General features: G+C 39.2%; 1 protein-coding gene across 18 annotated transcripts in view; it reads right to left on the reverse strand.

The window, feature by feature from the left end:
* Window positions 1–25,971, reverse strand: part of CC2H3orf80 (chromosome C2 C3orf80 homolog) — an 80,634-nt gene that overhangs the window by 40,791 nt on the left and 13,872 nt on the right. For 2 of the 18 annotated variants that reach the window (XR_013549783.1, XR_013549775.1), the window contains exon 5: window positions 5,271–5,292. The exons of 9 other annotated variants lie outside the window; for them this stretch is intronic. Coding sequence is in view for 1 of the 9 variants with exons in the window: in XM_078432206.1 (XP_078288332.1) it covers window positions 3,758–3,827 (70 nt within the window). In the remaining 8 variants the exon portion in view is untranslated. Of the gene's footprint in view, window positions 1–2,882; window positions 3,828–4,390; window positions 4,431–5,124; window positions 5,293–6,873; window positions 6,952–25,971 lie in introns of those variants that run through there. 7 more of the 18 variants (XR_013549788.1, XR_013549780.1, XR_013549781.1 and 4 more) reach the window with 6 other exon arrangements.

A 25,971-nucleotide genomic window follows, 5' to 3' on the forward strand; every position in this document is an offset into this window, starting at 1 on the left:
TTATTTCTCTTCTTCTGCTGGGTTTAGGCTGCCTTTGCTGTTCTGCTTCTATTTCCTTTAGGTGTGCTGTTAGATTTTGTATTTGGGATTTTTCTTGTTTCTTGAGATAGGCCTGGATTGCAATGTATTTTCCTCTCAGGACTGCCTTCGCTGCATCCCAAAGCGTTTGGATTGTTGTATTTTCATTTTCGTTTGTTTCCATATATATTTTAATTTCTTCTCTAATTGCCTGGTTGACCCACTCATTCGTTAGTAGGGTGTTCTTTAACCTCCATGCTTTTGGAGGTTTTCCAGACTTTTTCCTGTGGTTGATTTCAAGCTTCATAGCATTGTGGTCTGAAAGTATGCATGGTATAATTTCAATTCTTGTACACTTATGAAGGGCTGTTTTGTGACCCAGTATATGATCTATCTTGGAGAATGTTCCATGTGCACTCGAGAAGAAAGTATATTCTGTTGCTTTGGGATGCAGAGTTCTAAATATATCTGTCAAGTCCATCTGATCCAATGTATCATTCAGGGCCCTTGTTTCTTTATTGACTGTGTGTCTAGATGATCTATCCATTTCTGTAAGTGGGGTGTTAAAGTCCCCTGCAATGACCACATTCTTATCAATAAGGTTGCTTATGTTTATGAGTAATTGTTTTATATATCTGGGGGCTCGGGTATTTGGCGCATAGACATTTATAATAGTTAGCTCTTCCTGGTGGATAGACCCTGTGATTATTATATAATGCCCTTCTTCATCTCTTGTTACAGCCTTTAATTTAAAGTCTAGTTTGTCTGATATAAGTATGGCTACTCCAGCTTTCTTTTGGCTTCCAGGAGCATGATAAATAGTTCTCCATCCCCTCACTCTCAATCTAAAGGTGTCCTCAGATCTAAAATGAGTCTCTTGTAGACAGCAAATAGATGGGTCTTGTTTTTTTATCCATTCTGATACCCTATGTCTTTTAGTTGGCGCATTTAATCCATTTACATTCAGTGTTATTATAGAAAGATATGGGTTTAGAGTCATTGTGATGTCTGTATGTTTTATGCTTGTAGTGATGTCTCTGGTACTTTGTCTCACAGGATCCCCCTTAGGATCTCTTGTAGGGCTGGTTTCGTGGTGACAAATTCCTTCAGTTTTTGTTTGTTTGGGAAGACCTTTATCTCTCCTTCTATTCTAAATGACAGACTTGCTGGATAAAGGATTCTCGGCTGCATATTTTTTCTGTTTAGCACACTGTAGCCTTTCTGGCCTGCCAAGTTTCAAAGGAGAGATCAGTCACGAGTCTTATAGGTCTCCCTTTATATGTGAGGGCACGTTTATCCCTTGCTGCTTTCAGAATTTTCTCTTTATCCTTGTATTTTGCCAGTTTCACTATGATATGTCGTGCAGAAGATCGATTCAAGTTACGTCTGAAGGGAGTTCTCTGTGCCTCTTGGATTTCAATGCCTTTTTCCTTCCCCAGTTCAGGGAAGTTCTCAGCTATAATTTCTTCAAGTACCCCTTCAGCACCTTTCCCTCTCTCTTCCTCCTCTGGGATACCAATTATGTGTATATTATTTTTTTTTAGTGTATCACTTATTTCTCTAATTTTCCCCTCATACTCCTGGATTTTTTTATCTCTCTTTCTTTCAGCTTCCTCTTTCTCCATAACTTTATCTTCTAGTTCACCTATTCTCTCCTCTGCCTCTTCAAGCCGAGCCATCGTGGTTTCCATTTTGTTTTGCATTTCGTTTAAAGCGTTTTTCAGCTCCTCGTGACTGTTCCTTAGTCCCTCGATCTTTGTGGCAAGAGATTCTCTGCTGTCCTGTATACTGTTTTCAAGCCCAGCGATTAATTTTATGACTATTATTCTAAATTCACTTTCTGTTATATTATTTAAATCCTTTTTGATCAGTTCATTAGCTGTTGTTATTTCCTGGAGATTCTTCTGAGGGGAATTCTTCCGTTTGGTCATTTTGGAGAGTCCCTGGCGTGGTGAGGACCTGCAGTGCACTTTCCCTGTGCTGTGGTGTATAACTGGAGTTAGTGGGCGGGGCCGCAGTCCGACCCGATGTCTGCCCCCAGCCCACTGCTGGGGCCACAGTCAGACTGGTGTGTGCCTTCTCTTCCCCTCTCCTAGGGGCGGGATTCCCTGTGGGGTGGCGTGTCCCGTCTGGGCTACTTGCACACTGCCAGGCTTGTGGTGCTGGGGATCTGGCATATTAGCTGGGGTGGGTAGGCAAGGTGCACAGGGGCTGGAGGGGCAGGCTTAGCTCGCTTCTCCTTAGGTGATCCACTTCAGGAGGAGCCCTGTGGCAGCGCGAGGGAGTCAGATCCGCTGCCAGAGGTTTGGCTCCGCAGAAGCACAGAGTTGGGTGTTTGCGCAGAGCGAGCAAGTTCCCTGGCAGGAACTGGTTCCCTTTGGGATTTTGGCTGGGGGATGGGCGGGGGAGATGGCGCTGGCGCCTTTGTTCCCCGCCAAGCTGAGCTCTGCCGTCCGGGGGCTCAGCAGCTCTCCCTCCCTTTGTCCTCCAGCCTTCCCGCTTTCCGAGCAGAGCTGTTAACTTATGACCTCCCAGACGCTAAGTCGCGCTTGCTGTCGGAACACAGTCCGTCTGGCCCCTCCGCTTTTGCCAGACAGACTCGGGGGCTCTGCTTGGCCGGCGAGCCGCCCCTCCGCCCCGGCTCCCTCCCGCCAGTCCGTGGAGCGCGCACCGCCTCGCCGCCCTTCCTACCCTCTTCCGTGGGCCTCTAGTCTGCGCTTGACTCCGGAGACTCCGTTCTGCTAATCCTCTGGCGGTTTTCTGGGTTCTTTAGGCAGGTGTAGGTGGAATCTAAGTGATAGGCAGGACGCGCTGTGAGCCCCGCGTCCTCCTACGCCGCCATCTTCCGGAACCCTCACCAGGAAATTCCAAAGATTTTGAAAGCTCTGTACCACCCACCCCCTACACACCCCACCTCAGACCAGGTATATTCAGACCATCCCCTGCTCTTTGACCATAGGATCTTCTATGGCAAAGGTACATACCTAACTGAGCATAAAAAATGCAGCAATATTTAAAGGAATCAATGTGGGGTAAGGATAGGGAGCTATTGATCAAGTTCCCAGTATGGTTATCTGTATCAGTATTATCTTCCCAACAATCCAAGTGGGTTATATCATATCACATTATGATAGACATAAACTGAAAAATAAGAGCCAAAAGATTCTGGCACATTACTAGAATCCCATGCAGTCTCTAATAATTAGTCCAATAATCATCATATACAATGACCATAATGTCTCTCAGAGTGAGGGCACTTAGGTTTACAGGCTTCATTCCATGTGGTCTTGTCAAGTTCCAAAAGCAGGAGTGGTCTCAGCTTCACATTTTCAGGCATTTGTTATAATTGAGTTAAGAGACAATATCTCTTGCTCTGAGCTTCTTTCCAAGCATTAATATTAGAAACACATTTTATTCACACTGCACGACACATTTATTCATACCTTTATTCTTAGCCACTATTCCTCCTCTCCATTTATACCCAAACCTTTTCACCTTTGGAAGGGACCTTAGGTTCAGCCACTTTGCTGGTCTAGCTTGCAGACAACAATACAAGTCTAGCAAAGGCCTCCCCCGAAGTCTACTCCCATTCACATAGGGTAGGGTTATACAGGTACAGGACTAGTGGGCTATTTCTACCAATAGGCAATATAACTGGATTCGTTAGCCCCAATGTTGCCAGATAGAGTGAAAGCACAGCTCACCCATCAGGCCCTTGGGAATTCTGATATAAATATTTTTAAACAATTTGTTGCTTAGGAATCATTCCTGCTTCCAGAAATATAGTTGCAGCCTTGGCCCAGGGACCACTGTATGAGGTAGGAAAAAGAAAGTTAAGTGTGATAATGGGAAAGGAAAAAAAAGTATAATGTCATACCAGCATCCTCCCCCTATCCCCCCCTTCCCCATTTGGACGACCAGTGTTTCGATTGCCTGTTCTAATACTTTACCAAAGTATTACTCTGAGGAAGATACCGTCGTCCTCCCTTATCTGCAGTATTGATTTCCAGTTTTAGCTAACCATGGTCAACTATGGTCCAGAAGCAGGTATTCCTCCTTCTGACCTACTGTCAGGTCAATAGTAGCCTAACACTAATGTCACAATGCCTATGTCATTCACCTCACTTTATCTCATCATGGAGGCATTTTATCATCTCACATTATCACAAGAAGAAGGGTGAGTACAGCACAATAAGATGTTTGAGAGAGAGAGAGACCACACTCACATAACTTTTATTATAGTGTATTCTTATAATTCTATTTCCTTAGTAGTTATTGTTAATCTCTTACTGTGCTTAATTTATAAATTAAACTTTATCATAGGGATGTAGGTATAGGAAAGAACATAGTATATTTAGGGTTTGGTACTTACCACACTTTCAGGTATGCATTGAGGGTCTCAGAACATACCCCTGCGGATAAAGGCGGACTACTATATCTCTCTGCCTATTGTTGGATATGATGGACTGTAAAGTGTGTTCCTTAGTCTAAAGAAATGTGATTCAGTGGTCCAAATCTGTGCAATATCTTCTGCTCCACTTCTTTTATAGTACTCTGAGCATTTACATCTACCACTGGGTCAGCAAAGCACAACCCAGAGTCAGTGTCTATTTCTGTCAGGACCCACTTGTAGCCCTCCAGGGCTACAGACATCAATCTGACTTGCCATCTATGTACAAGGATTCCCTCCCACCCCAGGAATCTTCCCCATAGCCATCTGCAGCCTCTAAATCTCTCTTGTTGGCAGACAAAACAGTTCTTGTTGTCATTTTGTGCCTCAGAGGGTATAAAAGGAATATGTCTAGATTTGGCCCATCCCTGCATTGTTTCAGTCCACTCCCTTCATTAACCCAAGTGGCTACCTCAAGTGAGCACACCAGGGTATCTGCTCATTGATTCTAATCATCTTCTGATGCTGGAAGAGGGTTCTTCTGATGGGCACTGACATGGCCCACTTTAATGCACCCTTCAGATTCCCATAGTGATTTCCATGGGGCCATGCCCAGTAAGGGCACCCCCCTTTATAGGCTAATCTTCCATTGCCCTTTTGCCTGACCATAAGGGTAAACAGCATGCAGTGCAGCTCACCAACCCCATTTGTTTTACCGTTTTTAGTCAGAGTGGTGGCCTTCCAAACAGCATGTTGTGTGTTCATGACGAAACTGCCGTCTATCAGCCGAGCGGCTATTTGTTAGTCAGTTGAGAGCTGTTCACAGGGCACCGTCCAAGTGATGATCGAATCCTGCAGCTCTTCACATGGTTCCAGAGTCATTCCTGGGGAAAAGAGTCCACCTGCTCAGGAATATGCTGTGTAACTCCGTGCATTCCCCTGCTGGTGTGTTCCTGCACAAACCATTTCCATTTTGTTATAGAACTCTTCTGGGCACTGCCTTCCTCATTAGAGTGTTTCTCTGATATCACCCAAGACATCCTGGATATTTCAGGTTTCAAGATTATTTTATGTTCTTCATTCAGAGGCAGTTTCAATTAGTGTCTCATAGCAAGCTAGTAATTGCTCCTCCAAATGGAAATTCTCTAGTCCAAAATCCCAGTAGTCATGTCTGGGAGGTGCTTACGGGCTTTTGTGATAAGGCATAGTTTACACTCCACATGTGGCTATTATGTGGAGGATTTGTCCCTAACAGCACCCTAGCTTCTGTTCTATATTACATGGGCCTGGGCAATCTTATTCATTCCCATTTTACATGTTTAATGAATATGGCTTGAAGGAAGGATGTACATGCCTTCTGTTTTATAATGCTAGGTAATTTTCCCCACACACAATATCCATTCCCATAATTCATTCAGATAAGAGTCATAACCACTTCACATAAAGCTTGTTCCAATATATCAGTTTTTGTCCAGATTGGCACCTTAATCCCATTAACTCTTGCATTTCTCTGCCCTCTCCTCATGGAATCTGGTCACATCATTCTCCCAGCATATCAATGTGTTCACCAACCGGGAGGATTCTCCCAGTGTCAATGTCCCAGGGTTTGTTTGTTTGTTTAAATAGGGATTCATTACACAGGCATGCTTAATAAAATCACTGGTCTTGTGATTAATATCCAGGCTTCATCCTCTCCCTGGAGGCCAGGTGGCTGGAAGATCTAGTCCTCTAATCACCTGGCTGGTTTTTCTGGTGACCAGCACCCACCCTGGAGCTATCTAGAGGCTTCTAGAGTCACTTTATTAGCATAACACACTTCCATCTCTCAGGAAATTCCAAGGGCTTTGGAAGTTTTGTGCCAGAAGTGGGGGGACAAAGACCAGAGATACTCTTTTATTAAATCACAATATAACTTTCAGTTATATGTTCTTTGGTCTTATGCTTCAAAAAATATCTATTGTAGAAGTTTCTTGTTTGGTTTAAACTAATAATTTCATACATTTTGGGTGGCTTGATCTAACTTAGTGTTTTTTATGTATGTATAAATATTTTGTATATTTCATAAACATTAAAGAAGACTGTTTATGCAGAATACCTGGGGTCTGGCCCTGTTACAGATGAATGGTATTTTGAGGGCATTATGATCCCTCCAAAAATGCTTTGGTACAGAGAGTATGGTATGTAATATGGAACATAAATTGTAACAAAAAGTAAGCAAGTTTTAAAGCAAGCATATTTTAGAAAATGGTTTACCATAGCAAACAGTTACCATGAGTGTATCTTCAAATATCTGCCATTTTGTACATATAGAAAATATATTCATTTCTGAAAATGTATGCTACATAAATTCTGTTTAGATAAATACCTCAATCATATTTTCCTTGTAAATTCTTACACTGAAAAAAATCAGAATTTACAAGGTATACAGCATAAAAAGGTAATATCCATAATAAAAATATACATATTTCTATTTGTTCTGCAGATTTGTTGATCTGTAGATAGAATTGTGGCAGAATCACTTGTTGAGTTTCTGTAAAGACCATCTGCAGAAGCCAAAGACAAGGTGATGAAAGCAACTCTTTTAAAAAGACCTGTCTTGGGGCACCTGGGTGGCTCAGTCGGTTAAGTGTCCAACTTCGGCCCAAGTCATGATCTCCAGGTTCGTGGGTTCAAGCCCTGTGTCAGGCATTATGCTGACAACTCAGGGGCTGGAGTCTGCTTCGGATTCTGTGTCTCCTTCTCTCTCTGTCCCTTCCCTGCTCACGCTCTGTCTCTCTCAAAAATAAACATTAAAAAAATAAAAAAATAAAAGACCCATCTTTACCTTCTCCTTGCCCACAGTATCTCCTGCTTAGTGGTAAATGACCTTTGGTCTAAAAAATTTATGAGATTTTCACCTTCTTTGCCTGTAACAAAGTCATTTTCTCATTCTGCTTGCTTTACTCTAAAACTTCTCTGTCCGTACAACTTGGTTTGAGCTGTTGGACATCACTGTCTGGCCATCATATGCTTACTATGCACTGTGCATAATTTTTTAAATGTAGTGATTTCTACAATAGACCGTTTCCAAACATTTTAGAGTAATACAACTTTTCAGATGTTTCTAGATGTTCTAGATGATCTAAAATGGTCTTCTAATAATCTTCTACTGTAAAGTAACATACTTTTCTTTTTAATGTTTATTTTTGAGAGAGAGAGAGAGCGAGCACGAGTGGGGGAGGGGCAGAGAGAGAGGGAGACACAGAATCTGAAGCAGGCTCCAGGCTCTGAGCTGTCAGCACAGAGCCCGATGTGGAACTCGAACTAACAAACCAGAGATCATGACCTGGACAGACGTTGCACACTTAACTAGAGTTTGCAAGTCAGGAAACTCCACATGTCTAGCATGAAATGTTAGAATGTCATCTCACTGAGATTAAGTAACATTTATAATGTGCTAGATTAAATTAGAATTTTTATATACCCATAATAGTAAAATCTGCCAATTTTCCAGTATCACACCCCCCCCCTGCTTTTCAATAGGTACCATTAACATATTATTTTCTCTTCATTTTCTGTGTTTTTAAGGTCAATGCAAACAAAATATGCACAACAAAATGCACAAAGTATAATCTTTTTCTACCTGCTATGTGTTCTGAATGGCTGTGTCACAAAAGATAACCTTAAAAAGCATTATACTAATGAATTCAGGAGTATAATGAATTTGTCTCTGACTTAACAGAAATAGTAAACAGTATTTGCAATGAAACTAAAATTCTGTTGTATAAGTCTAGTAACATTACTCAGTCAAAATAGTGACAAAAGCAGTCAGAATAAAAACATTATAATTAAAAGTCAATAAAATTCCTTTTTGTGGCACTTGTTTGCCCAGAATAAAATCTTTTTTGTCATTATTGGGACACCTGGTTGGCTCAGTCAAAGAAGATATGGCTTTTGATCTTGGGGTAGTGAGTACAAGCCCCATGTTGGGTATAGAAATCACTTAAAAATAAATAAATAAATAAATAAATAAATAAATAAATAAATAACTTAAAAAAATTGTTTTTTCTCATTCTTGATGAATACCTACACTTCAAACACCAAAATTCATTTATTCAATACATCACCTACTGTGGCCTGGGCACTGTTCCAGGTGACAGAGACATAGTAGTGAGGAAAACAGATATTTTTGTCCTCTTGTGAAGCTGACATTTTAGTGGGAAGGAGACAGACCATAAACAAATAACTAAAAAAATATGGCATGTCAGATACCAACAGACAAAGCACAAAGCAGATAGAAAGCTGCTGGGGGGATGTGATTTAAAATAGTGTGTAATGGGAAGGTGTCACTGAAAACGTATAATTTGAGCAAACACTTCAAGGAAGTGATGATCAATTTAAATTTCTGCCAAATAACATATAGGAAAACCATCAAATAAAATTCCTATTCTATGAGTTTATGTTATCCTTCTCTAACTTAATTTAAAATGTGCTAATCTATAAAAGTAATTCTGCATGGTTTTGACATTAATAGTATCATCAATCATACATAACATGGTTTACCTCTGAATTTATTTACATAGTCATAATAATGTAAACACTGAATATTTATCTAAAATTATAATTATTCAGGTCCATAATCCCATATCCAAAACCCTTGGGCCAAACATGTTTCAGAATTTAAATTTGTTTAAGAAATACAATGGCTATTCAAATTTTTTTGTAATACAGCACATAGTTTATTACAAAACATCCCCAGAAGGGTCTTAGCTATCACTCCCTACTCAACCATATTGATATTTCTGCAGTGTAACATGAATATTTACATTAAGCAATAGGAATAAAATTAGAAGTAGTTTCTCATCAGTTCTGCTGTCAAATGAGTTCAGGTTGGGTGAATTATGAAACAATGTTTTGGATCTAGAATTGGGGATAAGGGATTGTGGGCTTGTTTTGGAGGAAATGGGATGCACATGTTGGAGAGGGATAAATGGAAGGGTAATAAAAAGGGGGGGAAATCTACATTTTTCATAGTGCCAAGGCAATAAATAATGCCAAAAAAATCAAGAAATAATAAACATGTTATTTAGTGATGTAGCCATAAATAGCAAAAGAGCCAGCTAAAGGAGTTGAAAATGGTTGCTTCTAGGGAGGGGGACATCAAGAAGTTCAGTCCTGCAGTTTTTCACAGCCTTACCTATTTTCATAGCCTTAACTATTTCCCTACTTAAATATGTGCATGTATAAATTTGACAAAAACAGATTCTTAAAAAGTCACTGGTTAAGAGAAAGTATGCAAAGCACGTGTCTGACAAAGTACTTGCACCAGAATATATAAAGAATTATCAAATCTGAATGTAAAAAATAAAATAAAGTAATAAAGAAACAATTATAAAATGGGCAAGAGACATGAACAGACATTTTACCAAAGAGGACATACGATGGCAAATTATGCACATGAAAAGGTATTCAACATCTTAGCCATTAGGGAAATGCAAATTGAAACTCCAACAATCAGAATGGCTAAAATAAACTGGTGGTAACACCAAATGCTAGCAGGGATGCAGAGAAGCTGGATCACTCATATATTGCTGGTAAAAACAAATGTTACAGCTAGTAGCAGAAGAAGTAAGGCAGTTTCTGGCAATACTAAATAAACATGCACATACCATATGACCCAATGATTACACTCTTGGCTTTTTATCCCAGAGAAACAAAAATGTTCATAGTAGCTCAATTCATAATACCAAGAACTGAAAACAATGCAAACATGCTTAGATGGGTGAATGGTTTAACAAATTGTGGTACATCCATATCATGAAATACTACTCAGTAGTTAAAATGATTGCTACACACAACAGCTTGGGTAGATGTCTAGGGAATTATAGTAAAGATTATTTACTATATGATTCCATTTATATAATGTTCTTAAAAATAACAAAACATAGAGGTGGAGGACAGACTAGTGGATGCTAAAAGTTAAGGATTAATTAGAGAGGGTGTTTGTGGCTATGAGTCTATAAAGGCTAGCATGAGAAGCTCTGTAAAAATAGAATAAATCTGTATCTTGATTGTGGTGGTGCTTACAGGAAGCTACATATGTGATAGGATTGCATGGAAACAAAAACCTTATGTGCAAAATAGCATTATATATATTTACTATGAATACATCTCTATGTAGTAAAATTATACAGAGAATATTCTGGAAGGATACTTACTACACAGTGGTTAAATCTCAAGTTGAAGGAGTGGACAGGGATTGAGGGTAGAAGTGGTTAGAGGGGATTTTGTTGTAAAATTTCTCTTTTTTAAATTTTATTTATTTATTTTTTTAATGTTTATTATTATTATTATTTTTAATTTACATCCAAGTTAGCATATAGTGCAATAATGATTTCAGGAGTAGAATCCAGTGATTCATCCCCAGCATACAACACCCAGTGCTCATCCCACCAAGTGTCTTCCTTAATGCCCCTTGACCATTTGGCCCAACCCCACCAGCACCCACTCAGTTAGTTCTCTGTATTTATGGTTTGTTCCCCTCACTGTTTTTATATTAATTTTGCTTCCCTTCCCTTATGTTCATCTGTTTTGTATCTTAAGTTCCACATATGAGTGAAATCATATGATATTTGCCTTTCTTTGAGTGGCTAATTTCGCTTAGTATAATATACTCTAGTTCCATCCATGTTGTTGCAAATGGCAATATTTCATTCTTTTTGATTGCCAAGTAATACTTTAGTGTGTGTGTGTGTGTGTGTGTGTGTGTGTGTGTGTGTGTGTATCATGTCTTCTTTATCCATTCATCATCTGTTGATGGACATTTGAGCTCTCTCCATACTTTGGCTATTGTCAATAGTGCTGCTATAAACATTAGGGTGCATGTGCCCCTTCAAAATAGCACTCCTGTATCCTTTGGATAAATACCTAGTAGTGCAATTGCTGGGTCATAGGGTAATTATATTTTTAATTTTTTGAGGAATCGCCACATTGTTTTCCAGAGTGGCTGCACCTGTTTGCATTCCCACCAGCAGTGCAAAAGAGTTCCTCTTTTTCCATATCCTTGCCAACATCTGTTGTTGCCTGAGTTGTTAATGTTAGCCATTCTGACTGGTGTGAGGTGGTATCTCATTGTGGTTTTGATTTGTATTTCCTTGGTGGCAAGTGATGGTGAGCATTTTTTCATGTGTCGGTTGGAAATCTGGATGTCTTCTTTGGAGAAGTGTCTATTCATGTCTTTTCCCCATTTCTTCATGGGATTATTTGTTTTTTGGGTGTTGAGTTTGATAAGTTCTTTATAGATTTTGGATACTAACCCTTTACTGATAGGTCATTTGCAAATATCTTCTCCCATTCTGTCGGTTGCCTGTTAGTTTTGCTGATTGTTTCCTTCACCATGCAGAAGCTTTTTATCTTGATGAGGTCCCAATAGTACATTTTTGCTTTTGTTTCCCTTGCCTCCAGAGACATGTTGAGTAAGAAGTTGCTGTGGCCAAGGTCAAAGAGGTTTTTGCCTGCTTTCTCCTCAAGGATTTTGATGGCTTCCGGTCTTACATTTAGGTCTTCCATCCATTTTGAGTTTCTTTTTGTGTATGGTGTCAAAAAGTGGTCCAGGTTCAATCTTCTACATGTCGCTATCCAGTTTTCCCAGCACCATTTGCTGAAGAGACTGTCTTTATTCCATTGGATATTCTTTCCTACTTTGTCAAAGATTAGTTGGCTATATGTTTATGGTCCATTTCTGGGTTCTCTATTCTGTTCCATTGATCTGAGTGTCTGTTTTTGTGCCAGTATGGTACTGTCTTAATGATTACAGCTTTGTAATACAGCTTGAAATCCGGAATTGTGAAGCCTCCAGCCTTGGTTTTCTTTTCCAGGATTGCTTTGGCTATTCGTGGTCTTTTCTGGTTCCATACAAATTTTGGGATTGTTTGTTCTAGCTCTGTAAAGAATGTTGGTGTTATTTTGATAGGGATTGCATTTGAATATGTAGATTGCTTTGGGTAGTATCAATATTTTAACAATATTTGTTCTTCTAATCCATGGGCATGGAATATTTTTTCCATTTTTTGTGCCTTCTTCAATTTCTTTCATAAGATTTTTATAGTTTTCAGCGTATAGGTTTTTCACTTCTTCGGTTAGATTTATTCCTAGGTATTTTATGGGTTTTGGTGCAATTGTAAATGGGATTGATTCCTTGATATCTCTTTCTGCTGCTTCATTATTGGTGTATAGAAATGCAACTCATTTCTGTGCATTGATTTTACACCCTGTGACTTTGCTGAATTCATGGATCAGTTCTAGCAGCATTTTGGTGGAATCATTTGCATTTTCCATATAGAGTATCATGTTATCTATGAAGAGTGAAACTTTGACTTCCTCCTTGCCAATTTGGATGACTTTTATTTTTTTTAACTTTTTTTTAAATGTTTATTTTTGACAGAAAGAGACAGAGCACAAGCAGGGGAGTGGCAGAGAGAGAGACACACACACACACAGAATCCAAAGCAGGCTCCAGGCTCTGAGCTGTCAGCACAGCCCGACATGTGGCTCGAATTTATGAACCATGAGATCATGATCTGAGCCTCGTCAGATGACTAACGGACTGAGACACCCAGGGATGCCTTTTATTTCTTTGTGTTATCTGATTGCTGAGGCTAGGACTTCCAATACTATGTTGAATAACGGTGGCAAGAGTGGACATCCCTGTCCTGTTCCTGACCTTAGGGGGAAAGCTCTCAATTTTTCCCTATTGAGGATATTAGCAGTGGGTCTTTCATATATGGGTTTTAGGATCTTGAGGTATGATCCTTCTATCCCTACTTTCTTGAGGGTTTTTATCAAGAAAGGATGCTGTATTGTGTCAAATGCTTTCTCTGCATCTGAGAGAATCATGTGGTTCTTATCCTTTCTTTGATTAATGTGATGTATCACATTGATTGATTTGTGGATATTGAACCAGCCCTGCATCCCAAGAATAAATCCCACTTGGTCGTGGTGCATAATTCTTTTAATATATTGTTGGATCCGGTTGGCTAGTACCTTGTTGAGAATTTTTTGCATCCATGTTCATTAGGGAAATTGGTCTGTAGTTCTTTTTTGTGGAGTCTTTGTATGGTTTTGGAATCAAGGTAATGCTGGCCTCATAGAATGAGTTTGGAAGTTTTCCTTCCATTTCTATTTTTTGAAACAGCTTCAAAAGAATAGGTGTTAACTCTTCTTTAAATGTTTGGTAGAAGTCCCCTGGAAAGCCATCCAGCTCTGGACTCTTGTTTTTTGGGGAGATTTTTGATTACCAATTCAATTTCTTTACTGGTTATGATTCTGTTCAAATTTTCTATTTCCTCCTGTTTCAGTTTTGGTAGTTTATATGTTTCTAGGAATTTATCCATTTCTTCCAGATTGCCCAATTTGTTGGCATATAACTGCTCATAATACTCTCTTCTTATTGTGTTTCTGCAGTGTTGGTTGTGATCTCTCCTCTTTCATTTGTGATTTTATTGATTTGGGTCCTTTCCTTTTTCTTTTTGATCAATCTGGCTAGGAGTTTATCAATTTTGTTAGTTCTTTCAAAGAACCAGCCCCTGGTTTCATTTATCTGTTCTACTGTTTTCTGTTTTTGTTTTGTTTGTTTGTTTATTTTTTGGTTTCAATAGCATTGATTTCTGTTCTAATCTTTATTATCTTCCTTCTTCTGCTGGTTTTGGGTTTTATTTGCTGTTCTTTTACCAGCTTTTAAGGTGTAAGGTTAGGTTGTGTATCTGAGACCTTTCGTTCTTTTCAGGAACGCCTACGTTGCTATATACTTCCCTTTTATGGCCGCTTTTGCTGCACCCCAGGGTTTTGGGGCTGTGGTGTTTCACTGGCTTCTATGTACTTTTTAATTTGTTCTTAAACTTCTTGGTTATTAACCCATTCATTCTTGGTTAGTAGGATGTTATTTAATCTCCAAGTATTTGTTGTCTTTCCAAATTTTTTCTTGTGGTTGATTTTGAGTTTCATAGTGTTGTGGTCTGAAAATATGCACGGTATGATCTCAAGCTTTTTGTACTTGTTGAGAGCTGATTTGTGTCCCAGTATGTGACTACTCTAGAGAATGTTCCATGTGCACTCGAGAAGAATGTGTAGTCTGCTGCTTTAGGATGAAATGTTTTGAATATTTGTTAAGTCCATCTGGTCCAGTGTGTCATTCAAAGCCATTGTTTCCTTGTTGATTTTCTGCTTAGATGATCTATTGTCCATGCTGTAAGTGGGGTGTTGAAGTCCCCTACTATTATATTATTGTCAATGAGTTTCTTTATGTTTGTGATTAATTGATTTATATATTTAGGTGCTTCCATGTGGGTTGGGGGCACAAATGTTTATAATTGTTAGATCTTCTTGGTGGATAGACCCCTTGATTATGATATAATGCCCTTCTTCATCTCTTATTATAGTCTTTATTTTAAAATCTAGATTGTCTGATATAAGTATGGCTACTCCAGCTTTCTTTTGGTGATCATTTGATATGATAGATGGTTCTTCATCTGCTTTCAATCTGATGGTGCCTTTAGGTCTAAAATGGGTCTCTTGTAAACAGCATATAGATGGATCTTGTTTTCTTATCCATTCTGTTACCCTATGTCTTTTGATTGGGGCGTTTAGTCCATTGACATGTAGAATGAGCACTGAAAGATATGAATTTATTACCATTGTGTTACCTGTAGCGTTGGAGTTCCTGATGATGTTCTCTGGTCCTTTCTAGTGTTTGTTGCTTTTGTTCTTTTTTGTTTTGCTTCATCTTTTCTCCCCTTAGAGAGTCCTCCTTAAAATTTCTTGCAGGGCTGGCTTAGTGGTCACGAACTCCTTTAGTTCTTGCTTGTCTGGGAAACTCTTTATCTCTCCTTCTATTTTGAATGATAGCCTTGCTGGATAAAGAATTCTTGGCTGTATATTTTTCTGTTTTAGCACATTCAATGTATCCTGCCACTCCTTTCTGGCCTGCCAAGTTTCTGTGGATAGGTCTGCTGTGAACCTGATCTATCTTCCCTTATAGTTTAAGTACTTTTTTTTTTCCCTTGCTGCTTTCATAATTCTATCCTTGTCTGTGTATTTTGTGAATTTGACTATGATATGCCTTGTTGATGGTCTATTTTTGTTGAATCTAATGGGAGTTCCCTGTGCTTCTTGGATTTTGATGTCTGTGTCTTTCCCCAGTTTAGGAAAGTTTTCTGCTATGATTTGTTCACATAAACCTTCTGCCCCTTTTTCTCTCTCTTCATCTTCTGGGACTCCTATGATTCAGCTGTTATTCCTTTTAATGAGTCACTGAGTTCTCTAATTCTTATATCCTGTTCTTTCACCTTAGTTTCCCTCTTTTTTCTGCCTCATTATTCTCCATAATTTTGTCTTCTATATTGCTGATTCACTGCTCTGCTACATCCATCCTTGCCTCTGTGGCATCCATTTGAGGTTGCATCTCAGTTATAGCATTTCTAATTTCGTCCTGACTTGATTTTACTTCTTTTATATCTGCAGAAAGGGAGTCTATGCTTTTGTCAACCCCAGCTAGTATTCTTATTAATGTGATTTTAAACTCTAGTTCAGACATCTTGCTTATATCTGTGTTTATTAAGTCCTTGGCTGTCATTTCTTCCTGTTCTTTCTTTTGGGATGAATTCCTTCTTTTCATCATTTTGGAAGAAGCAAAAGAATTACTAAAATAAAAATTAAAAATTAAAAAATTAAAAACAACACAAAAAATAAAATAAAGGAAGCTATATCCTAGGTGTGTTTTGATCTGGTTGCTGAAAGAAGCTTGATAGAATAGAGAGAAAAGGAAAGAAAAAAAAAGGAAGAAAACTTTAAAAAAAAAACGTATACAATAAAATAGAATAAAATGAAATAAGGTAAAATAGAATGAAAATTTACAAAAAGAAATAAAGAATATAGTTAAGTTTTTTATAAAAACAGAAAATAAAAATAAAATTTTTCGCTATCGGTATCCAAGAATAAGAAAAGAAAAGCAAAAGAAAAAAAATGAATAGTTGGACCAGTGAACAGGATGAAATCTGAATGAAATTACATCCAGTTTCCCCTAGAAGTCAAACTATGAAGCACTTTATAGTCTGTACACTAAGCATGTGGAGAGACTATTGGTTGTCCTGTAGAGCTTGGTTGCCGCAGTTGGACGGGGCTCAGTGTAACGGCTCCATTCTCCACTAGGTGGCGTTTCCTAGCTCATGGTGGTAGATTGGTGTGGCGCTCGTGTGCACGTATGCGCAGGCATGGGAGAAGAGAAAATGGAGTCACCCAGCTTCCCAGGCGCTAGCATCAGAATTCTGTGCTCTCAGCGACTAGCCACCAGACACTCCTCCTTTGTCTCTGGCTTCCATCCACTCCTGCTTCTACACTGTCCATGTCCAAGCCGTCAGCCTGCCAGGCAGCACCTCTCTCCCAAATTTTATCCAACGGGGATGTTTCCTAACCCCTCACTTCTAAAGGCCCTGCAGCTTTGGCCCACTCCGATCCTCTAGGGGAGGGTCTCACCGAGCAATGGCTGGGTGCCGGGTTCCGGTTTACCCCCAGGAACACTCGAGTGATCGCGCTGCTGCAGAGGCCCAGAGACTGCGTCTTGGTGCCAGCCCACCCCAGAAAAAGTCACGCAATTGCGCAGCAGCAGAGGTTTAGAGATTATGGCAAATCACAACACAAGACTGGCGCCAGGCTTCACCTCACTCCAGAGTCCTTGTTCCAACACCAGGACTATTCTCTGGGGTCTGCCGGGACCTTTTCCTGTGGGGAGGCTGCACCCTCTCTATCAAATATCCTCCCTGCAGGGAAACCACCTCTCCCTGTGTGGCCCAGGACCCCTCGGACTTCGGACTTCGCTGTCCGCTTCCCACCAGAGCACCACCAGGTATTGAACTGTGGAATTTCGAACTCTGTGTCTCCTATTTATAGAGTCCTAATGGTATTGAAACCCTCTCCTTTCTCTTTTCTCCCTTTCTTATTCAGCCCATGTGGGTGTTTCCACTCTCTCTTTCTCTCCAGCTGCTTTCAGGGCGAGTGCTTTCCTGTACTCTCCCAGCGGTCTCTGTCCTCTCTCTGCAAACAAAAACAGCTCCCTACCCTCCAGGGCTTCTCTCTCCCCTAGTTCACCTCTCCACACCACATACCTGCCGAGTCTGTGGCTCAAGTTATGCAGATTGTTGTGTTAATCCTCAGATCAATTTTCTAGGTGTGCAAAATCATTTGTTGCTGATCTAGTTGCATTTCAGGGAGGAGAGAAGTAGAGAACTTTTATTCTGCTCCACCATCTTGGCCCCTCCCTAAAAGTACTATTCATAATGTTTTCTTTTTTTAAAGGAAGATATACTTGTTAGTATCTGAGTAATTGAAATTTTAAACATAAAAGGGCTGGAAGATTCTATACATTTGTTGGAATATCTCAGTGTAGTGACATGAAATATGGGTTTAAAAACAGAAATTTTCTTGTCTCTGTGTTTGTTATATGATTTTATTACTGGTTCCTTTCATTTAATGACATATCATGGACGTTCTCCCATATTAATAGATGTCTTAACACATTATTTTAAAAGCTAAGCATGACTCTTTGTGTGATGGAGCAGAATTTATTTAATCTGTGTCCTACTATTGGATAATTAGGGAGTTTTCAATATTTCAATACTTCACCATCAGAGCAGTGTTTCAAATGAGTATCTCTTGTAATCAAATTTTTGCATAGGCCCTTGATTATCTCCATGGGATATATTCTTCATGGGGGAACTGCTCAATCAAGTCTATGTATATTTTAAGGCTTTTGGTAAGTACTAAAGGTTGGCTTTTGACACATTCTGGAATTCAGAGCTCTTCAGAGCTCAATGAAGAAAACTCCTTCATGGCCTAAGTCAGCCTTGACCCTTCCTCTTTTAAATCCATTTGCAGCGACAATACCAGCCACCTCACATACAGATTTTACTGGGTGCAAGGCTCTAAGAGTTTTACCCTCTGATGCACTACTTCTAGCTTCCTAAGAAGAAACTGAGGCACAAAGAAGTTAAACAATTCAACTGAAACCACAGCCCTAACAAGCAGTGGATCTGGGATCATGATCCTCAACAACCTGGTCCACTGCTTGGGAAGTGAGTTTTCTCTTAACTGAGATATAATTGACATATAACATATTAGTTTTAGGTGGAAAACATAATGATTTGATATTTGTATATATTGCAAAATGATCACAGTAAGTATAGTTAACATCCATCACCACACACAGTTACAAAATTTTTTTCCTTGTGATAAGAATTTTTAAGATCTGCTCTCTTAGCAACTTTCAAATATACCATGCAGTATTATAAACTATAGTCACCATGCTGTAGCGTAGATCCCCAGGACTTACTTATCTTATAAGTGGAAGTTTGTATCCTTTGACCACCTTCACCCATTTTATCTCCCCTCCCTAACTCTGCCCACCACCAATTTTCTCTCTGTATTTATGAGTTTGTCTTTTTTAGGTTTGCATGTAAGTGAGGTCATACAGTATTCATCTTTGTCTCATCTGTTTCACTTAGCACAATGCCCTAAGGTCCATCCATATTATCACAAATGGCAGGATTTCCTTCTTTCTTATGGCTGAATAATATTCCATTATGTATATCCAATTTCCTTATCCATTCATCTGTTGTTTCCATGGCTTGGCCATTGTACATAATGCTACAGTGAACATGGAAGTGTATAGATATTTTTTTTTTTGTTTAATTTTTTTTTTAACGTTTATTTATTTTTGAGATAGAGAGAGAGACAGAGCATGAATGGGGGAGGAGCAGAGAGAGAGGGAGACACAGAATTGGAAGCAGGCTCCAGGCTCTGAGCCATCAGCCCAGAGCCCGACGCGGGGCTCGAACTCACGGACCACGAGATCGCGAGATCGTGACCTGAGCTGAAGTCGGATGCTCAACCGACTGAGCCACCCAGGCGCCCCTGAAGTATAGATATCTTTTCAAGATAGTGATTTTATTTCCTTTGGTTAAATATCCTGAAGTGGGATTGTTTGATCATGTGGTATTTCTAGTTTTAATTTTTTGAGGCTCCTCCATACTGTTGTCCACAGTGGCTGCACCAATTTACATTCCCATCAGTGCACAAGTGTTCCCTTTTCTCCACATTCTGACCAACACTTGTTATTTTTTTCCCATTCTAGACAAGAATACCTATTCTAACAGTTGTGAGGTGATATCTCATTGTGATTTTGATTTGCATTTCCCTGATGACTAGTGATCTTGAGCACCATTTCATGTACCTGTTGTACTCATGTCTTCTTTGGAAAAATGTCTTTTCAGATCCTATGCCCATTTTTATTTTTATTTTTATTTTTTTTAACGTTTATTTATTATTGAGAGAGCGTGAACAGGGGAGGGGCAGAGAGAGAGGGAGACACAGAATCAGAAGCAGGCTCCCGGCTCTGAGCTGTCAGCACAGAGCCCGACGCGGGGCTCAAACTCACAAACTACAAGATCGTGACCCGAGCCGAAGTTGGACACTTAACCGAGCCACCCAGGCGCCCCCCTCTGCCCATTTTTAAAATAGGATTTTTTTTTTTCTACGGAGTAGTATGAATTCTTTTTATGTTTTGGATATTAAACTCTTTAGCAAATACATGATTTGCCATTTTTTCCCCATTCTGTAGGTTGCCTTTTCATTTTGTTTATTTTCTTTGCTGTACAGAAAGCAGCTTTTTAGTTTGATGTAGTCCCACTTGTTGATTTTTGCTTTTGTTGACTTTGCTTTTGATGTCAAATCCAAAAAAATCATTGCCTAAACCTATGTCTAGGTGCTTCATCTCTATGTTTTCTTCCAAGAGTTTTATGGTGTCAGCTCTTATGTTCAAGTCTTTAACCCATTTGAGTTGTATTTGTGTATGGTATAAGATAGAGGTTCACTTTCATTCTTCTGCATGTGACATGTGTCCTGTTTTCCCAACACCTTTTATTGAAGAAACTGTCCTTTCTCCATTGTACACTTTTGGTTCCTTTGTCATAAATTAATTGACATATATATGTGGTTTTTCTTCTGGGATCTCTATTCTGTTGCATTGATCTATTTCTGTTTTTATGTCAATACCATGCTGCTTTGATTACTATAGTTGTGTAATATGTTTTTTTTTTTAAACGTTTATTTATTTTTGAGACAGAGACAGAGCATGAACGGGGGAGGGTCAGAGAGAGGGAGACACAGAATCCAAAACAGGCTCCAGGCTCTGAGCTGTCAGCACAGAGCCCGATGTGGGGCTCAAACTCACGGACCGCGAGATCATGACCTGAGCCAAAGTCGGCCGCTTAACCGACTGAGCCACCCAGGCGCCCCATAATATGGTTTTAAATCAGGAAGTGTGATACCTCCAGCTTTGTTCTTCTTTCTCAAGATTGCTTTTGCTATTTAAGTCTTTTGTGTTTCCATACAAATTTTGGGACTGCTCCATTTCTGTGAAAAATGACATTGGAATTTTGTAGGGATTGCATTGAATCACCACTTTGGGTAATATGACCATTTTAACAATATCAATTCTTCCAATTGATGAGCAGAATATCATTTCATTTATTTGTGTCTTTTTCAATTTCTTTCATCAGTGTCTTATAGTTTTCAGTGTACAGATCTTCCACTTCTTTGGTTAAATTTATTCCTAGGTATATTTTTCTTTTAGATGCAATTGTGAGATAGTTTTCTTAATTTCTCTGATAGTTCATTTTAAGGATGTACAATTTTTTGTGTCCTGCAACTTTACTGACTTCATTTATTTGTTCTAAGGTTTTTTTTTGGTAGAGTCTTTAGGGTCAATGTGTGTATTTAAATACCATTTTTGTAATGTTAAAAAACAACAAAAATGACTTTATTTTTTTAACCATTTTTTATTTATTTTTTTTTAATTTGACTATATTTATTTTTTTTTTCAATATATGAAATTTATTGTCAAATTGGTTTCCATACAACACCCAGTGCTCATCCCAAAAGGTGCCCTCCTCAATACCCATCACCCACCCTCCCCTCCCTCCCACCCCCTATCAACCCTCAGTTTGTTCTCAGTTTTTAACAGTCTCTTATGCTTTGGCTCTCTCCCACTCTAACCTCTTTTTTTTTTTTTTCCTTCCCCTCCCCCATGGGTTTCTGTTACGTTTCTCAGGATCCACATAAGAGTGAAACCATATGGTATCTGTCTTTCTCTGTATGGCTTATTTCACTTAGCATCACACTCTCCAGTTCCATCCACGTTGCTACAAAAGGCCATATTTCATTCTTTCTCATTGCCACGTAGTATTCCATTGTGTATATAAACCACAATTTCTTTATCCATTCATCAGTTGATGGACATTTAGGCTCTTTCCATAATTTGGCTATTGCTGAGATTGCTGCTATAAACATTGGGGTACAAGTGCCCCTATGCATCAGTACTCCTGTATCCCTTGGGTAAATTCCTAGCAGTGCTATTGCTGGGTCATAGGGCAGGTCTATTTTTAATTTTCTGAGGAACCTCCACACTGCTTTCCAGAGCGGCTGCACCAATTTGCATTCCCACCAACAGTGCAAGAGGGTTCCCGTTTCTCCACATCCTCTCCAGCATCTATAGTCTCCTGATTTGTTCATTTTGGCCACTCTGACTGGCGTGAGGTGATATCTGAGTGTGGTTTTGATTTGTATTTCCCTGATAAGGAGCGACGTTGAGCATCTTTTCATGTGCCTGTTGGCCATCCGGATGTCTTCTTTAGAGAAGTGTCTATTCATGTTTTCTGCCCATTTCTTCACTGGGTTATTTGTTTTTCGGGTGTGGAGTTTGGTGAGCTCTTTATAGATTTTGGATACTAGCCCTTTGTCCGATATGTCATTTGCAAATATCTTTTCCCATTCCATTGGTTGCCTTTTAGTTTTGTTGGTTGTTTCCTTTGCTGTGCAGAAGCTTATTATCTTCATAAGGTCCCAGTAATTCATTTTTGTTTTTAATTCCCTTGCCTTTGGGGATGTGTCGAGTAAGAGATTGCTATGGCTGAGGTCAGAGAGGTCTTTTCCTGCTTTCTCCTCTAAGGTTTTGATGGTTTCCTGTCTCACATTCGGGTCCTTTATCCATTTTGGATTTATTTTTGTGAATGGTGTGAGAAAGTGGTCTAGTTTCAACCTTCTGCATGTTGCTGTCCAGTTCTCCCAGCACCATTTGTTAAAGAGACTGTCTTTTTTCCATTGGATGTTCTTTCCTGCTTTGTCAAAGATGAGTTGGCCATACGTTTGTGGGTCTAGTTCTGGGGTTTCTATTCTATTCCATTGGTCTATGTGTCTGTTTTTATGCCAATACCATGCTGTCTTGATGATGACAGCTTTGTAGTAGAGGCTAAAGTCTGGGATTGTGATGCCTCCTGCTTTGGTCTTCTTCTTCAAAATTACTTTGGCTATTCGGGGCCTTTTGTGGTTCCATATGAATTTTAGGATTGCTTGTTCTAGTTTCGAGAAGAATGCTGGTGCAATTTTGATTGGGATTGCATTGAATGTGTAGATAGCTTTGGGTAGTATTGACATTTTGACAATATTTGTTCTTCCAATCCATGAGCAGGGAATGTCTTTCCATTTCTTTATATCTTCTTCAATTACCTTCATAAGCTTTCTATAGTTTTCAGCATACAGATCTTTTACATCTTTGGTTACATTTATTCCTAGGTATTTTATGCTTCTTGGTGCAATTGTGAATGGGATCAGCTTCTTTATTTGTCTTTCTGTTGCTTCATTGTTAGTGTATAAGAATGCAACTGATTTCTGTACATTGACTTTGTATCCTGCAACTTTGCTGAATTCATGTATCAGTTCTAGCAGACTTTTGGTGGAGTCTATCGGGTTTTCCATGTATAATATCATGTCATCTGCAAAAAGTGAAAGCTTGACTTCATCTTTCCCAATTTTGATGCCTTTGATTTCCTTTTGTTGTCTGATTGCTGATGCTAGAACTTCCAACACTATGTTAAACAAGAGCGGTGACAGTGGGCATCCCTGTCGTGTTCCTGATCTCAGGGAAAAAGCTCTCAGTTTTTCCCCGTTGAGGATGATGTTAGCTGTGGGCTTTTCATAAATGGCTTTTATGATGTGTAAGTATGTTCCCTCTATCCCGACCTTCTCAAGGGTTTTTATTAAGAAAGGGTGCTGGATTTTGTCAAAGGCCTTTTCTGCATCGATTCACAGGATCATATGGTTCTTCTCTTTTTTTTTTATTAATGTGATGTATCACGTTGATTGATTTGCGAATGTTGAACCAGCCCTGCATCCCAGGAATGAATCCCACTTGATCATGGTGAATAATTCTTTTTATATGCTGTTGAATTCAATTTGCTAGTATCGTATTGAGAATTTTTGCATCCATATTCATCAGGGATATTGGCCTGTAGTTCTCTTTTTTTACTGGGTCTCTGTCTGCTTTAGGAACCAAAGTAATACTGGCTTCATAGAATGAGTCTGGAAGTTTTCCTTCCCTTTCTATTTCTTGGAATAGCTCGAGAAGGATAGGTATTATCTCTGCTTTAAACGTCTGGTAGAACTCCCCTGGGAAGCCATCTGGTCCTGGACTCTTATTTGTTGGGAGATTTTTGATAACCGATTCAATTTCTTCGCTGGTTATGGGTCTGTTCAAGCTTTCTATTTCCTCCTGATTGAATTTTGGAAGAGTGTGGGTGTTTAGGAATTTGTCCATTTCTTCCAGGTTGTCCAATTTGTTGGCATATAATTTTTCATAGTATTCCCTGATAATTGTTTGTATCTCTGAGGGATTGGTTGTAATAATTCCATTTTCATTCATGATTTTATCTATTTGGGTCATCTCCCTTTTCTTTTTGAGAAGCCTGGCTAGAGGTTTGTCAATTTTGTTTATTTTTTCAAAAAACCAACTCTTGGTTTCATAGACCTGCTCTACTGTTTTTTTAGATCCTATGTTGTTTATTTCTGCTCTGATCTTTATGATTTCTCTTCTTCTGCTGGGTTTAGGCTGCCTTTGCTGTTCTGCTTCTATTTCCTTTAGGTGTGCTGTTAGATTTTGTATTTGGGATTTTTCTTGTTTCTTGAGATAGGCCTGGATTGCGATTGTATTTTCCTCTCAGGACTGCCTGCGCTGCATCCCAAAGCATCTGGATTGTTGTATTTTCATTTTCGTTTGTTTCCATATATATTTTAATTTCTTCTCTAATTGCCTGGTTGACCCACTCATTCGTTAGTAGGGTGTTCTTTAACCTCCATGCTTTTGGAGGTTTTCCAGACTTTTTCCTGTGGTTGATTTCAAGCTTCATAGCATTGTGGTCTGAAAGTATGCATGGTATAATTTCAATTCTTGTACACTTATGAAGGGCTGTTTTGTGACCCAGTATATGATCTATCTTGGAGAATGTTCCATGTGCACTCGAGAAGAAAGTATATTCTGTTGCTTTGGGATGCAGAGTTCTAAATATATCTGTCAAGTCCATCTGATCCAATGTATCATTCAGGGCCCTTGTTTCTTTATTGACCGTGTGTCTAGATGATCTATCCATTTCTGTAAGTGGGGTGTTAAAGTCCCCTGCAATGACCACATTCTTATCAATAAGGTTGCTATGTTTGTGAGTAATTGTTTTATGTATTTGGGGGCTCCGGTATTCGGCGCATAGACATTTATAATTGTTAGCTCTTCCTGATGGATAGACCCTGTAATTATTATATAATGCCCTTCTTCATCTCTTGTTACAGCCTTTAATTTAAAGTCTAGTTTGTCTGATATAAGTATGGCTACTCCAGCTTTCTTTTGGCTTCCAGTAGCATGATAAATAGTTCTCCATCCCCTCACTCTCAATCTAAAGGTGTCCTCAGATCTAAAATGAGTCTCTTGTAGACAGCAAATAGATGGGTCTTGTTTTTTTATCCATTCTGATAGCCTATGTCTTTTGGTTGGCGCATTTAATCCATTTACATTCAGTGTTATTATAGAAAGATATGGGTTTAGAGTCATTGTGATGTCTGTATGTTTTATGCTTGTAGTGATGTCTCTGGTACTTTGTCTCACAGGATCCCCCTTAGGATCTCTTGTAGGGCTGGTTTCGTGGTGACAAATTCCTTCAGTTTTTGTTTGTTTGGGAAGACCTTTATCTCTCCTTCTATTCTAAATGACAGACTTGCTGGATAAAGGATTCTCGGCTGCATATTTTTTCTGTTTAGCACACTGAAGATATCGTGCCAATCCTTTCTGGCCTGCCAAGTTTCAAAAGAGAGATCAGTCACGAGTCTTATAGGTCTCCCTTTATATGTGAGGGCACGTTTATCCCTTGCTGCTTTCAGAATTTTCTCTTTATCCTTGTATTTTGCCAGTTTCACTATGATATGTCGTGCAGAAGATCGATTCAAGTTACGTCTGAAGGGAGTTCTCTCTGCCTCTTGGATTTCAATGCCTTTTTCCTTCCCCAGTTCAGGGAAGTTCTCAGCTATAATTTGTTCAAGTACCCCTTCAGCACCTTTCCCTCTCTCTTCCTCCTCTGGGATACCAATTATGCGTATATTATTTCTTTTTAGTGTATCACTTAGTTCTCTAATTTTCCCCCTCATACTCCTGGATTTTT

The sequence above is a fragment of the Panthera onca genome, chromosome C2, assembly GCF_046562875.1.
Source record: "Panthera onca isolate mPanOnc1 chromosome C2, mPanOnc1 haplotype 2, whole genome shotgun sequence".
Classification (NCBI taxonomy): Eukaryota; Metazoa; Chordata; class Mammalia; order Carnivora; family Felidae; genus Panthera; species Panthera onca.